This window comes from Peromyscus californicus, unplaced genomic scaffold (genome assembly GCF_007827085.1).
Source record: "Peromyscus californicus insignis strain IS unplaced genomic scaffold, ASM782708v3 Scaffold_10__1_contigs__length_136768540, whole genome shotgun sequence".
NCBI classification, from domain to species: Eukaryota; Metazoa; Chordata; class Mammalia; order Rodentia; family Cricetidae; genus Peromyscus; species Peromyscus californicus.
The window spans coordinates 68,588,642-68,606,245 of record NW_026294391.1 but is presented as its reverse complement, the minus strand read 5'-3'; the positions used below and the strand labels follow the sequence as shown (position 1 = coordinate 68,606,245).

General features: G+C 34.7%; 1 protein-coding gene across 1 annotated transcript in view; it reads right to left on the bottom strand.

Moving 5' to 3' along the window:
* Dach2 (dachshund family transcription factor 2) overlaps window positions 1-17,604 on the bottom strand; it is a 511,265-nt gene that overhangs the window by 103,995 nt on the left and 389,666 nt on the right. Inside the window, exon 6 of the mRNA XM_052735012.1 lies at window positions 11,437-11,609. Within this exon, the coding sequence (XP_052590972.1) occupies window positions 11,437-11,609 (173 nt within the window). The remainder of the gene's footprint in view (window positions 1-11,436; window positions 11,610-17,604) is intronic.

Below are 17,604 nucleotides of genomic sequence, written 5' to 3'. Positions count from 1 at the left end.
TGAATATGTATATATGTATATGGATTTAATAATTTATGAAACAATAACTCTTATCTTTTACCTGCACAGGTGGCTAACTAATTTACAAATAAGAAAGAATACTTTAGATATTAGGGGTTTTTATTTGTTAGTTTTGGAAGTGAAAATATCAATCCTAAATTGGAAAAGGCAACTAATATTGTGCAATAGAGATGATGCCAGATTTGGAGTACAGCTGGAACATACAATCATGAACGATCTAAAATGTTCTGCACACTCTAAATGTGTAACCTATGTAATGTTTGGATAAAGGGCCCTCTCACCTCTCCTGTGTGATCAACTTATCGTGGAAGAGGATGACAGATTAAGGGAATAAACTTCAATATCTGTTCATAGCATGTAAATGGACTCAAGTGGTAGAATGCATATTCACTGGAAAATGCATGCCTTCTAAATTACGTTGTGGACTTGGAACTCTGCCACCCACCCAAGGAAATAAACAAACAAAGACAAACAACTCCCCTTCGGATTCAGTGTATCTTCATCTCATGTCCTAAAAGATAGTAATAGCTTTGTTTTGCTATAGAACACTTAGAATAAGATTTAAGTAGTGATTTTCAGTAAATTCGAATAATCACAAAAAAACCCCGTGTTGACTAATTTTAATGCCAGATGTTCACATGCTAATGCCACTGCCTTGTGACCATTTCCTATCAATTCATTAATTGCCAGCTGCTCAGCCAAACTAGAAACACAGCTAAACAGATGATATTGGTAAACAGCCAGATAACTGCTTCCTCCTTAAATTCCTTAGATTTATCAGAGAAAACGATGGCACAAAGGGATTGCAAAGCTTCTGAAAAATGCAGAAAATAATATGCAAGGCACCAGGGTCTCAAACATGGATTATACCTATGTAGCAGTCATGATTTTTGCCTTCAGAATCTTGCCACATACCGTGATATGTAACACTTGCCAGGCTAATGATTATAAAACAATTTCCAACTCATGTTATGGTTATATTACTTATTAGCTACAAATGCTAATAGCTAAGCTGACACTAAAAGGATTTGAGCCAGAATTAAAATCTACTATGTGCTTGGCATAGCAACATTCCCAAACTAGTTTCTGACAAAATAACAAGAACAGCTAAAGCAAACATTTGTCCGAAACTGTTATCTTTTCTACTTTTGGAATTAAAGCCTGTAGTGCTGATTATTGACAATGAAAACAATTGCCCAAGCTTAATAAACACCAAGTTCTTAACTTTAATACAAATATTTTTTAGTTCCTCATAACTCCTATGGTTTTATGGCCTTCCTTCAACATTTTCTTTCCTTTTTTGTTTGACATTTTCAGACATTTATATAATGAATTTTAGTAGTTTTTAATCCACATTCCCCTATCTTATCCCTCTTCCTATCTCACTCAAACCCTTCTTTACCTCTTATTCTCATGCTTTCTTTTCATATGTGAGTCACAGAGTTAAATCATTCTTTTGTCCAGGCAGAAGTTGAAAGTTATTTACTGGAGCAATGACAACTTCCCAGTGACTGTCACTGAAGAAACTTCTCCCTCAGGGAAAGGTGCAGATCAACTTTCATATTGGTATGTGCACCCATGGACTGGGAACATGGCTCCAGTTAAGAGCATATACTTCCTCAGAGGATCCAAGTTCCCACCTAGCTGCTAGGTCAGATAAACTATAACTGCCTGTAACTCCAGTTTCTGCTCCTCTTTAGGCAGCTGCATACATATAAACACACAGACACAAATACACACACTCACACACACACACACACACACACACACACACACAATTAAAATGAAATCTTAAAAAGTACTGTGTGTACCCTTTTCTAGCTGCCAACTAGAGCCCACTTATTTTCAGAATCAAAGCACAAGCAACCACTAAGGCAAGAGAGAGGGACCCATGTATGAAAATGAACCTAATGGATATGCAAACTGGAATCCACATACTAATAAGGGATCTCTCATAAGAACCTATTTAAAGGGAAGTTATTCTGTTGAAGTCTAGTTATAGATCATATTAGTTATGGCTATTACTATATGAATTATGGACTATAAAACATAATAAATTAACATTTCCCAATACATATGAAGCACTATATACCAAGCATTACTTCAAACATGTTTACAAATTTTATATTGGCCGGGCGGTGGTGGCACATGCCTTTAATCCCAGCACTCGGGAGGCAGAGCCAGGTGGATCTTTGTGAGTTCAAGGTCATCCTGGGCTACTGAGTGAGTTCCAGGAAAGGTGCAAAGCTACATAGAGAGACCCTGTGTCAAAAAACCAAAAAAAAAAGAAAAGAAAAAATTTTATATCATTTAGTATTATGTTAATGCTCTGAACTAGGCATAGTTATAATCCTCATTTTATTGTAAAATGAGGCAAACTAAGACACAAGGAGATTAATTAATTTGACTGAAGTCACATAAAAATGTTTGATGATAGCATGATTCATATTCACACAAATAGCTATTATGCCGCAATACAGTCTTATAAGAAACCTATTCATAATTGAGTCTTATTAAACTAGCAAAGTACAATGACTAAACTCCTAAATGGTATTAAAATATCTAAGTCATTTTTATTGTCCTATATCTATTTCATTTTCATATTTTTTCAAGGTTTTTTTTTTTTGTAACTATTACCCCTGGATTGTAACAGTCCATCCTGGAGTGTTGAGGCTTATACGACTCAGGAAGGAAACAAAACTCATGAAGTCCCTAAAGTAAGTTTACAAAAGCTCCTTCCAAAGGATACATAAGTAGTAACAATTTCTGGTGAGAATAGATTCTTTGGTCAACTTAATCTGTAAATTGTGAAGGGAGCTTCATAGTTATAGCTTTCTTGAATTGTCACCAATGCTGTGGTGTACTTCTCAATAACAAGGCTGACTTTAAATCACTTATGCTCTGATAAGTAACTCCTCAACTGCACTTCTACATATCATCCCAGCACATTTAATGGTTCCTTAAGCAAGATTTGAGGGATGATTTGATAATTTACTTGGTTCTTTGTGGGTGACCACCCTATCTGAGATAAATAAATTTTTTTTTTTTTGCATCTCCTAAGGGGGGAAAATCATACAAACACAGATAAAGTAAAGCCTGACAGAACCAAAGATAAACTGGGTAAGAAAGGCTACATGGACTCCTTAAATGGGTGTTGATATATCTAACTGATGGTGATCATTATAAGGGAGTAGAGTCATCCTGGACCATCTCAACATCTGTGCCTTTCCTCACATGGTATGAGATGATGTGCTTCCTTGTTGAAGTGGTTACTCTATTCTCTGTGTCGATAAACAACATTAGAGAGTTGTGTGTTCTTCAGGGGAAGCCCTAGATAGCACCTTCTTTCTTATGATTGAAGTTGTACACTTTCTTAATAAGTGTAGTCTAACACATTAGTATTAGGAAGTATTGAAAATGAACAGACCAGCGATTAGAGAATATACTGTAGTCCTTAAGCATATATTGCACATATAAGACAATATTAATGGTAAAACACTGTAGCAGTTGTTGCTGTATGGCCACTGTAGTGCATAATATGATGTGTAATTGATGTTAAGATGGCAGCCTGTTGGAATTTACTCATTGTGTAAGGGAAATACTATAATGGGAAAAAGTCATATGAACATATTCTATGTTAAAGTGTTCTTCTTCAGACCCTAAAACTTGGAACTTATAGGAAGAGTTGGATACTAAATAAGGAGAGACAAAGGTAAAAATGGTGGACAATTCCCCTCACATATGACCTAACAATAGGAGAAAGGGCAAGCTATGTTTGAAAATACAGAGGGGTGCCTTAGTAATGGCCTGGTATAGGACACCGAATACCGGGAGTAGTCCACATCTGAACTGCTTAAATTCAGAAGAACTTATTTTTTTTCTATTTTTTCTTTCATTTTTCTTTATTAAGAAATTTTCTACTCAAACTACATACTATCCACAGATCCTCCCTCCTCCCTCCTCCCTCTTCCCACCCCCAGCCCTCTTTCCCAAGCCGCCCCATATCCCCGCACCCCCCAAATCGAGGTCTCCCATGGGGAGTCAGCAGAGCCCAGCACACTGAGCCTAGGCAGGTCCAAGCCCCTTCCCACTGCACCAAGGCTGTGCAAGGTGTCATAGTATGTACTCACTCATAAGTGGATACTAAATGTAAAGGAAAGGATGGCCAGACTGCAACCAACAACTCCAGAGAGGCTAGCTAACAGGAAAAGACCCTAGGAGGGACACATGGTATGACTCTGTGAAGGAGAAGTGGATGATATCTACATGAGTGGACTGGGTGTGGGAGGGTGGCAGAAATTCAGAAAAACTTTTAAAGAAAAAGTCAAAGAGTCTCTCATGTCCTTGGACATGGAGGCAGACAATCATTCTGAGGATAAAAGTAAACAATGTAAATAATCATTCCTCATTAAAGACAAAGGATTCATAATCTAAGACAATGCAAGGGACACAAGTCTCTGATGGACTGGCTGATATGAGCCATTGGGGACATTTGTTTATCATTTCTGATTATTAGGGACTGGAAGACAATGGAGATAGATAGACATTATTTAAAGAACTGGGCATGAGAAAGGCAACGTTTAATGCTCAGGTCACTGAGGCTGATGGGAATGTGTAAAGAAGATAGTTAAGAAATAAGTTAATACAACAAGATCCTAAGGACTGTGTGTTTTACTGGATTTTTTGATCCCAATGATGGACATTATCATTATTAGGTAGGAGAAGCTTTGGAAAATCTGAGCGACTTAGCCTTCCATGTAATTTGTCTCCATAGTGTGCTAAGGCAATCAGAAAAAGATAAGAAAATATAGAGTCAAGCAACAGAGTTTGTAGGGAGCACTTGAAAGCAAATATGGCATGACTTGAGCTGGACTCAGGCAAAATATTACAGAAAGAAAAATTCTGTTCTGTTAAACTTAAATAAGAGTTTATAACTAAATAACAGTTCATAAATGCTATAAATGATAGAACAGTGCATATTTAAAGGATTAACTTTGTCTCAGTTTTGTTCATTCCCATACTTCAGAAAGGTATACTGTAATTGTTCATTCAGCATATGAAATTCTCAGAAACTGGGTCTAAGTACCTTTAATCCCAGTACTAAGGAGAAAGGTATATAAGGCATGAGGAGACAGGAACTGAACCCCTTTCAGGCTAAGGAGTCCTAAAGGTAAGATGTGGCAGTGGCTTGTTACTTTGTCTCTCTGATCTTTCAGCATTTACCCCAATATCTGGTACTGGGTTTTTTATTTAAAGACCTATTTAAGAATTTGAAGAAAAAAAAAAAAAGAAATTGTGTCTAAGGAAGAGGTTCCCATTATAGCTACTGCAGAATCCCATACTCTGTCAGACCCAAGATTCCACCAGAGTGACAGCCACAGCAGGCAAGAGAATTAGCTCATTGCCTCTAGGCCCTGTGCCAAGTCAAGCAGCTTGAGCAGGGCCCCCTGAGCACATCAGGATTGGACATAGGCATATGAAAGAGGCCACAAAGCAGCATCCCAGGATAAGGAAGCTGGATGGCTCATGAAATATAATTACAGATTATAGAGAGCTTAATATGATAAGCTCTGCCATTCACACTGCTATACCTAATACTGTTCTTTTAATGAGCAATTCATACAAGTCATGGAGTGCTTTCATGCTTTATTAGACCATGTTGATATGTTTATTTAGTAGTTTCTTAGTTGCTGATCCCTGGTATCAACTGGAATCTACTTGGATTGGATAGTGGCCACCCTTCCTAAGACTTGCCCATATCTCCTGTGACAAGTTTTATGCTGTGGGATAATGCTTTTGTACACTGGTTTAATAAAACACTGATTGGCCAGTAGCCAGGCAGGAAGTATAGGTGGGATAAGCAGACAAGAAGAATTCTGGGAAGAGGAAGGCTGAGTCAGGAGACACCAGCACACCGTGCAGGGAGCAGCATGTAATGGCACACAGGTAAAGCCACAGAATACATGGTGACATATAGATTAACAGAAACGGGCTGAGTTTAAGTCTAAGAGCTAGCCAGTAGTAAGCCTGAGCTAATGGCTGAGCAGTTTTATTTAATATAAGCCTCTGTGTGTTTACTTGGGGGATGTGAGTGGGAGAGATTTGTCTAGACCACCAGCAGACCGGGAAACAGGAAAACTTCAGCAACAGTTTTATTTCATGGAAAACAAAATTTTAACTTAAGTGTGTTACAAATTTGGAAAAGCATCTGGCAGAACAGTAGAAGCAGAAGCTTGACGGGTTTGAGATAATGTATTCCATGAGGGTGAGAAAAGGCACTTCCAGAATCCATTGAGGTGTTAAATTAAACCAGGGATGAATCACATCCTTAAGAATAACTTATTTTGCACAATGAATAGACTACCAGACTGTTTTCTAAATATTTATTTTTGCATCCATAAATTAGTATAGCTCCCAGTCCTTACAAGAGATGTGTCTTCTTGAAGTGGATAGTGGTTAATACTGAGACACCTCACTGGTCAAAGTGCAGAAAATATGTGCCTTTGGGATGCTCAGCCAAAATGGGACTTATTTTTTACAAACATCACCCCCAAAGACTTAGGAAACATAACTGAAGATGGGGCAGAAAGACTGAAAGAGCCAGAAGTTGGAGAAGACTGCTGAAACAACAGTGTCTTCTGAATATGACAGGACTTTTGCCTCATGAATTCACAGCAGTGATAGTTGCCTTCATAAAATAGAGAATATCAAAGTTTCATCATGGAGGGGAGAAATTTTTGAAGACCCAATGCCTAGCTACAAAGATAATGGGAGCTAATGGCTGCTGAGGAAAGGAGAGCCAGTTTTCTTTATGGATGTGGTCTCTGGTAGGTTGTCCATGCTCTAGTATAGTCCTACTCTCATGCAAATATATAAAAACTAAATAGACTCAGTATATTAAAAATAGGAGTACATGAAGCTGGAAGAGGATATGGTTAACGTAGTCTTGGAGGAGTTGGAGAAATGGAAGGTGGATATGATCAATACACACTATATATGTATGAAATTCTCAAACAATTAAAAGAAATATTAAAAAAAAACTATTGGCCCAGGGAAGAGTTGAGGTTATTGTCACTGCTGTTGGATTCATAATAGTATTAGAATGTAAGGGACTATTGCTCAAGATGAAATATCCTTTGGATATAGGACATGGATATCAAGCTTCCTCCCTGCTGGCTAACCTTCAAAGTACTGGGAGATTTCTTCCATGTAATTGTTGTAGAATTATTGTTAATAGTTGTAATTCAAACTCTGTGATACACTGTTCAAATGCCATATAAGATGTGCGTGTTGGTATAACAATAGCAGGACTTTCATGAATTTTAGGTAAACCTTTCCAATTGAATTCATAGTCCATTTCACAGGAAAGAACTCTGATCTAGAACTGTAAGCTAGAACAAAAGCTTGTGAGTCCGGTAGTCATAGGTCCCCATGAAGAAGGAACTGCTTTTAAATTCAGGTTATATGTCTGTCAAATTTCCTTCTAGACATTTGAATTTTTATGTCCACAAATTCCTATTGCTGTCAGTTTCAATCAGTTATGGGAAGCAATTACTTTTTTCAGTGAGTGGTATATTGCAGACACTCATAGCTGGCTATGCTCCTGAGAACAAGTGACTGTTGCTGTGACATGATGGCTAATAGTGAGGGAGGAGGTATAGGCAGGATGTTCAGGCAAAGAGTGGGTAGGAGGAGGAATTTAGGCACAGGGAGAAAAAGAAAGAAATGCCAGGGAGACACTAGGGAAGCAGGAAAGTAGGACATACAGAATGAAAGGTAAAAATCCCCAAGGCAAAACCTAGATGATTAAAAACAGGTTAAGTTATAAGAGCTAGTGGTACAAGCTGAAACTAAGGTCAACCATTCATAATTAATAATAAGTCTCAGTGTCTTTATTTGGGAGCTGGTTGGTGGCTCAGAGAAAATTCCAACTACAGTTCACAGGTCCCCAAGAAGAATAATACAAGGCAGAAATATGCAATCATTTGCACACATTAACAATTTATTAAATTATGTTTACTATGTATTCAAATTGACAACAACAAAAGCAATAATAATTCTCAGCAGACTCTCCTTTCTGAACAATCACAAGGCTAATTGAAATACACAGGTTGATATGTTTCTTTTTTAACCATTTATTTATTCATTTGTATGTTGAGTGTTTTTTTTGGTGTGTGTGTGTGTGTGTGTGTGTGTGTGTGTGTGTGTGTGTGTGTGTGTGTAAAATCAGGAGAATTGGTTTTGCTTTTTGAGAGATGATTTCCAAGTACACTATTGAATATTAGTTCGAATATGAGAGCGAGAAAGCTGAATTTGTAAATCAATGATAGTAATCTGAGCTTTTTTATTTGTATATAATATTCAACATAATTTGACTAAGCACATAGGACATTCATAAATAAGTACACTAAATGTCAGGTTCAACTGCATCTGTCAGCATTCAAACAACCAAACATACAGTGTAACAATATGAAAATTATATATATATATATATATATATATATATATATACATATATATATTTGTGTGTGTGTGTGTGTGTGTGTGTGTGTGTGTGTGTGTGTGTGTGTGTGTGTGTATTCTGGAAAGACGCACTCAGTCACACTTGTCTCCACCACATAACTTTCATTGCTCTGTCTTTAAGATTATAAAATTATTACAATATTTCTCCCTTGCCTTCATCCTCTCCAGTACTTCCATACACCCTCATCACTATCAAATTTATGCTTTCACTTTTCATAAATCATTATTACATGCATATGTGTATTCATTTTAAGAAACCTGAAAATTGGAGACAAATACAGCATATTAACTTTCAGGAAAATTGTAAACATAGAATTTGGAATAAACTGGAAATTAGTATATGTACTTTACTTGGGCAAGTATCTTGTGAATTTTCATGAAGGGTATAAAATTTAACACATTGAATTTTTGAAACTTGTCTTAGTCCATCATTTTGTATATCAAATTTTGATATTTACCTGTGTTTTAAATTGATTCTATTAGTTAATAAACCAAGAGGTTTTTATGAAGCAAGCCACTGGGACATAAAATTTGTAATAAAGAAGCCACATTTCATACTTAGAACATTTATCTGAATACTACATGTTAAATTTTTTTATTTTTTATATAGTTTGGACAAATGATCAATTTAATTCAGACATTTTGTAAAACACTGAGCAACATGTATTTAAGTATCCTTTGTTAAACTTCTAGCAGAAAGTATTCTATGAATGTAGATTAAAATGTGGTTTTATTCTATTAGTTTCTATATCCCTCAAGTATTATTATAATAAAACTTCTCAATATGTATCCTTGCCCAATGCCCACAATTTAATAGATTGAACTTTGAGACTGTGCTTCACAAAAGAGCTCTTTTAAGCAATTTCTTTTAAAATAAAGATGAAGGTACAAAAAGTACCTTCTTACAGTTAGGTATCATATTATTAAATTTCTGTTTTTTAATAGAATTTCCCAACATTTTGTGAGGTTGTTTCTTTAGTAGCTATCCAGTTTCAAAATAATGGGAAATGTATTCCATCAGTTAAGTAACATCTTTGGACAATTTGTTCACAAAAGCAACTGTAATTCTCAGTTAACACCGTGAAGATATTCAAACAAATAGGACATCAACACATTAAGAGCTATATACAGTAAATAGACTTTCACTTAGCTACTGAAATATATGAGACTTTATAAAAATGATCACTTTTCAAGTTGAAGTTCATCAATTGTAATGCATTTCCTGACATCATATCACCTCTTCTCCAAGCTTGAGCTCATCTATCTCTCCTCTGAATTCCCCTAATATTTGTTGATTTATATATATTATCCATTAGTTTGTCTTCTTAGTACAAGTTAAATTGAGTACTCATTTACCTCATATTTAGCTTGTAAGCTCTTGGAAGTTAGAAAGTATATCTTATCCCTTTCCTTTACTGTCCATTATATATGAAGGATAAAATATCTGTCTAATAAATAAAGGAAAGAAGGGACTAATTAATGGTCTTGACTCACTCTTCTCCTACCATCTTTATCATTCCCTCATCAAAAGAAAATATATAGCCAGGCGGTGGTGGCTCACTCCTTTAATCCCAGCACTCGGGAGGCAGAGGCAGGCGGATCTCTGTGAGTTCGAGGCCAGCCTGGGCTACCAAGCGAGTTCCAGGAAAGGCGCAAAGCTACACAGAGAAACCCTGTCTTGAAAAACCAAAAAAAAAAAAAAAAAAAGAAAATATATATATTGGAAAGTGTAGTTCATTTGCTATTTGAAACAGAAAAACAAAGCATGAGTAGTGAAAATAATAGGAAACAATAGTAATTACAACATATAATTTGTTTTCCATCACCTAATTGCCATAAACTTTTGAAAAATTATGACAATGTGATTTTGACTGTTTGACAAATTATTATATATATTTTTAAATGTTTGCTGGGTTTTTCATTATATATATATATATATATATATATATATATATATATATATATATATACATATATATATTCTTCTTGCACAATTGTGTACGCATTTGTACATGTGCATGCATGTGTAAATGCATATTTATGTGCCTATGTAGCTCAGGGGTTATCCTCAGTTGTCTTTCACTATTTATTTTCCCCGTTACATTGTGAGAGAGTCTCTCACAAAATCTGGTGCTCACTGACAGGCTAGAATGATTGGATACCATGCTCCATAGATATGGCTGTCTCTATTTTTTCAGTTCTCAGGTTACAGAAGTACATGACAATGGCTGGCTTTTTTATGTGGTATTGGTAATCTGAACTCAGGTCTTCATGCTTGGGTGGTAGCACTTTATCAAATGAGCCATTTCCCCAGCCAGGCTCTACTGATTTTTAACAGATATTTTGTTCATATTGTCTCTAGTTAGCCAATGGATAAATAAGAAAGTTACAGTGATTTTCATTTTACAATTGAAGAAATACATTTAGGAGAGTGAAGTATCATAATACAGGTCATTCAATCAATCAGTGGCAAACTAGAATTGGCACCAAAGCCTTTCTGATTATAAATACTGTACAGTGAAGAATACCTTACAATTTTCTCTCAAACTTCAAAAAAATGTACCATGTTTGCATTGCATCATCCCACAAATAAGAATGTATTTTACATAACCCTCCATTCTGTGATTAGTTTGGCCGCACATCCTACACACTGTGCATTTGAATTCAAGACACAAGACTTGAATAAAAGAGAGATCTGTGACAGTAGCAAGAAAAAAAACCCAAACAACAACAAATCCTGGCAGGCCTAGTAAGAAACCAGATAAAAAACACTGCACAGTAATGGAGTCAATGATCTCTGTGTTATTACTGACAATTTAGTGGTACTGCTGATATTTATCAAAGCTTGTATGTAATTAATACCTTTGTCTTCTTCAGAATAGTGAGTCCTACCTTTATAACAGAGGCACCAGCTCTGGAGAGTGGACTGTGAATCTGAGCTGCAGCAGCCATGTTGGCAATAGTATTGAGATGATTCATCTGATTCATTGCCATGGCAACTGATGCAGGAGGTAAGCTGACTGGAAGAAGGGGATGAGGCATCATCATAAATGGCAGATCCAGACCTAAAAGAGACAGTGTTCAATAAAGTAGTTACATTAAGGCACTAGAAAGATTTTCTAAAGCATCTTCATTCATTTTTATTAACATTTTATAATTGCTTTATTATACGGTAGTAACATTGTGGGCCATCAATAGTATCAGTAGGATTTTACAATGTTTAATATCTGAAAAAAATCTCCCTATGTTCACATAACTTCTATTATGTAACTTTCTTAAACAGATTTAATAGGTGAGTTAATAAGGCAGAATACATATCACCTAAGATTCAAATTATTAAAGAAAATAATTCTTCAATAAAAGGAATGCTTAAAACTGCAATTTGAAATATTTGTTAATGAAGAATAAGTATCATGCTAAAATACCAACCTGCTTTCCATTTTAATAGCAAATATCAGTATTGTATAATATTACCAGGAATTTAATGCATTTCCTGCAAGTTGAAATATTTTCATGTATTTTAGATATCTTAAATAATAACTCTCAAATATTATGCATTCTGCTTGTGATAGACATGTCATTAGGTAAAATGTTACACACTAAAATAGTTGTCTACTTTTTGCTTCTCAAGTTGGTAAAATTAAAAACTGTCTTTGAGCAATTCCAAGATAAAGTTAAACTATGTGGATATTAGTCTTTTAAAATGTATTTAAAAATCATTCTGTTACAGTAGTCTTACCATTTTGGACAGTGCTCAAAAAATATTCTTTAACATATTTTCTAAAATATCATTACCTTTTTTTACAATTTATTATGGGCTATGCAAATATTATTATGGACAGAACTAATATTGATCCTAGTTACAATAACAAAATACTAATATCTAGTTTTTCCTCTCTGCACTCTCATTTTTATTTCTTCTCATGTTATAACAAAAAGGGAGTAAGAAGAGGTGTTTTCAGAAGACACTGATATCTAATTTACCAAAACATTAATAGTAGTAATGCTATCACTCAAATATGTGCCTTAGGAAAACATTTTCTCTCATTTTCTGAAAGCATATAATTTACATAAAATTGTAAAATGAAATCCAACTTAGAGTTTGAAAGAAAGAAGTGGTGAGCTATTTGAGGTCTATCTTCCTAATTCAAGTGTGATGGTTGATTTAAAGCTGTTAGGAAGTACACTGAGAGCATAAAGTAGCCAAGTACACTAAAACTCCTAAATAATGAATACACTTGCCTCCAGTGTTTCTGTTGAAGGCAGCCATAAAATGCAGTCACTAGAGTTGTACAAGTATAAAAAGAAGCCTAGAAATTTATATTATATTTGAAAGTCAAAGAAAAGGAATGTTTTTGTGTAGCACGAATCTTAAAGGTACTTAATAAAATCAAACCTGAGGCCAGTTATTGGGGTGAATGCTGCAAGATCAGAGAAGCAGAACAAGCCACAGCTTCCTCACCTTGCCAGTTCCTCAGCAGGTCCTGTCTCCTCAGACTGGAAGCCTATGAGTCCTCATATCCGAATGGATCTCAGCTGAACTGCTGCTAGAAGCCTAAAAGCCTAACCAGCCAAATGCTTCTAGTTTCTGGTCTTCACGCCTTATATACCTTTCTGCTTTCTGCCATCACTCCCTGGGATTAAAGGTGTGAGTCACCATGCTTGACTGTATCCTTGAACACACAGAGATCCATGTAGATCTCTGTCTCTGGAATGCTAGGATTAAAGGTGTGTGCTACCACTGCCTAACCTCTATGTTTAATATTGTGGCTGTTCTGTCTCTGACCCCAGATAAGTTTATTAGAGTGCACAATATTTCGGGGAATACAATACCACCACATTTTTGGACCCCTTACAATTATATGCCAGATAAGATACATTAAAGGTACCTACCAGAATTGACTTACAGTATTCAACATTTAAATACATTTTAGGAACAATTTAGCATACTAAAGTATCAGCTATAAAAGATTTTTTAATTTTAATTTTAATTTTGCAATACAATTCAGTTCTACATATCAGCCACGGATTCCCTTGTTCTCCCCCCTCCGGCCCCCCTCACCTTCCCCTCAAGCCCACCCCCCATTCCCACCTCCTCCAAGGCAAAGCCTCCCCTGCGGACTGAGATCAACCTGGTAGACTCAGTCCAGGTAGGTCCAGTCCCCTCCTCTTGAGATGATTAAGTTATAGAATTCTCAGCAGAAGACTAACAATATTGACTTCAAAATGGCTGTCCCTACTATAGGCAATTATTTTTTTTCTCAGAGGAACAGTAAAAGTAAGTCTTCATTTTAACTTGATAATTTCTTTCTAATACATTTCTATATAAATCTACAACAATCTTTGTAAGTTATTGTTTCTGAGATCCCTTTATAAGCATTTAATTGTAGATTGATATATAAATCTAGTTTTATAATTATGGGTATAAAGTGAAATCATAATGATGTATTGAATGTAGACAGAAAACACTCAACATATTCATCTCCTCAAATACTTATAATTCTGCAGAGTATTATGCTAAGTGAAATAAACTAGACACATAAAGATCACGTGATCTTTCTTATATGAGGAAACTCTTAAAGTAGAATTTTCTTATTAGTTATACAAAATTACTTGCATATACATGTGTTTATATACTCTACTAATCATATATTTCAAGCTATCATGATGGAGTACTTAATAACATATGATAATTAATTAGGATTCACCTTTATCCTAAGAACCGTTACCTAATTTTACATATAACAAACATCAGTAACCTCAAAAGGCTCTCTTCACAAATCCAAAATCATCTCAAAAATCAAGAGCTTGATTCTTGTTTATATGCACAGTATTTTAGTCACAAATTAAACTGTAGATTAAAAGTTGTTCTCAATGTCTTCCTTTATTATTGAAAGGCTTTAATAAGCTTTAGTTCATTTTATACTTTCCTTAACAGTGTAGTAATCTTTTACTGTTTTCAAATGATATTCCAGCATCACCCAGACACCATCTGGCCACATCAAGAAATAATTCTTACTTTAAAGTTCAATTGACATGCAAACTAAATGCAAACTACAAACAGAATTTAACAGTCAATTGACAGTTTTAAAATACAATCCATCAAGTATTTCAAATAACCACAAAGGACTTAAAAGTCACAATTTTAGATACCAACTGGAAGTATCTAATTATCAATTGGCTATAATTCCTTGAACTCTAAGCTAATATTTACATTATAGGCCAGTTACACATGCAAAGCATATGCAAATATGTAATGATTTAGGTTCACCTTTTGCTAAAGCTGAAAACATTAAATTAAAATCCAATAGTATACAACAGTATGGCAATGTGGCTCATTTAATTCATGGGCTAGATATGTATATAGACTTTTAATAACATGGTAATTAAGATAAATCTGAGTTTTAAACAATCTTCAAAATGAGTTTTCTCATTCCTGTTAACAATGATATAATGCAAGCTAATATTAGCAACATTTCTGTTGTACCTTAGTATTCTAGCAACTACTAGCATTCTTATATAAAGGCATGAATCACCTCTTCCTGGCCATGAAGTGTGCAAACTTCAGTAATACTCCAATTATCCTAAGTATGACATCAATTGGTCTCAAGACATGTCTGATTATTTCTATATAATCTTTCCATTTCTATAGTGATATCATATAGCCAGAAGTTTCTCTGGTCCTGCCTGGCCCCGTGGTTGGACGAATCTCTCCCACCGGCGTCTCACAGCCACTTGGTCCCAAGTAAACACACAGATGCTTATATTACTTACAAACTGTATGGTCTATGGCTCAGACTTCTTACTAGCTAGCTCTTATAACTTAACTCAACCCATATCTATTAATCTATGTATCGCCACATGTTTTGTGGCTTTTACATATTGCTCCTTGGACGGCTGTTTGGCATTTCCCCTTACTCTCCTTTTTCCTCTCACTATCTCTCTTGGATTTTCCCACCTGGCTCCATCCTGCCCTGCTATAGGCCAATGCAGCTTTACTTATTAATCAATGGGAGCAACACATATTCACAGCATACAGAAAGATATCCCACAGCAATTATCATACAGCAGTCTCTTCAATAACAATTCCTAATGTCTCTGGTTATTCTTCCTGAGCCATTTCGGTGACCCTCCACTCCAATTTGTAGACTTCCAAAGACTACTTATTACCACTAGAATAAAGCACAACATCCATGAATTTGATTATTGCATTTCTAGTTTTGATATCTCATTATGTTTTGCATGTATTCTTCACTCGAGTCCCATGGTAATATTTGTATTTCTCTACAGATTTAACTCACTGTAACATTACCTCACATAGATGATTTCTTTTGAATTGTATCTCTAATGCAATGTAACACAACACAAAATAAATTTTTTTCACAACAACCTTTGAGGTAGGTTTTATTGTCCCCATTTTTTAGATGGAAAACACAACTTTTTTTTAATGAAATCTAATTTTATTAAAGGATAGTTTGCTTCTCCCAGTGGTGACCCCACTTATTGGTTGTCCAGTGCAGCGTGGTCATCCATGAAAACATATACACACCAACAAAACAGACTAAACAGGTTTTATTTATGTTTTTATGCATACATATACATATAGAGGGGAGGAAGTGATGCAATTCTATCTTAATTCAAAACATTAAAAGACTATTTTAGAGCAGTTTTAGGTTTATAGAAAAGATAAGCAAAAATTCTGCGATACTGCATGAAACCCTACTGTGCCTGCACAAACAGCTAACCTTCTTACTAGTTTCTTACATTTCTGTAGTATATTGTTAGCATCAGCATATCATTACTTATAAATTATTATTCATCACATTTTATAGTTTATACAGAATTTACTTTTTGAACTATTCCTCACCAGTTATTCAAAATGCATAATATATTGTATTCATGGTTTTAGTATCATACAGAATAATTACAATACATCAAAAAATGTATTGTGCTTTTCTCATAAGCTTTCTTTTCTACTTAACGTATGGCAACTACTGATCTTTGTTCTGTCTCTGTAGATTTGCTTTTATCCTAATATCATATAGTCAGGTTCATGTATTATTTAGCCTTTTTTGGATGCTTTGTTTTTCACTTAAAAATGTACACATAAGGCTCTTTCAAGTCTATTTAAGGAATGCTAGGTCATGTATTTTTACATATACTGTTCTATAATATTTATTATCATAGTTATTTGACCCATTTACATATTTCAGTACATCTTAGTTGCATTCAATATTTAGCAATTATAAATAAAGTTATCCTAAGCCTTAAATATGTAGTGTTTGTGTTGGTAGATGTTTCATATTGATTGGTGCAAATATGAAATTTTTTATTTGGTTTGTAAGATGTGCCAAAACTGACTTCTATAGTTATTGTGCTGATTTCCATTTCTCCCAATAATGAAGCGTTTTCTTCAGAGTTCACAATTCTGTAAGCAGGTTGTGTTTGAACAGAGTTTTGGATTTTACATAGTCTAATTGCAGCATAAGGACATCTCATTTTAGCTTACAAATCCCTAATGATATATGATACAAAAATTGCTTTCGTAAGTTTATTTTCCACCCATATATTTTCTCTGATGAAGTTTCTGTTCAGGTCTCTGTCTATGTTTTTAAATATATATATATATATATATATATATATATATATATATAGATAGATAGATAGATAGATAGATAGATAGATAGATAGATATAGATATAAATATATATTATACTAGTTTTTAGCATATATGTACTTGGGAAAAATATATCTCCACTCTATAGTTTTTCTTTATAATTCTTTTAATTGTGTGTTCAAGAGCAGATTTGAATTTTATAAACTCCAATTTATCAATTATTTTTACTTTAGTGGTCATATCTTTGTTATTGTGTGCAAAACATATTGATGTACCTAAAAACTCATAGAAATTTTTGTGATGCTATCTTCTGTTGTTTTTCTGTTACAGTTTTGGCATTTATGTTTACAACTGCGATCCATTCTGAGTTAGTTTTTGTAAAGATTGTATGGTCTTTTCTTAGACTCAGTGATTTATTTTTGCATGGGGATTTCCACTTGTTC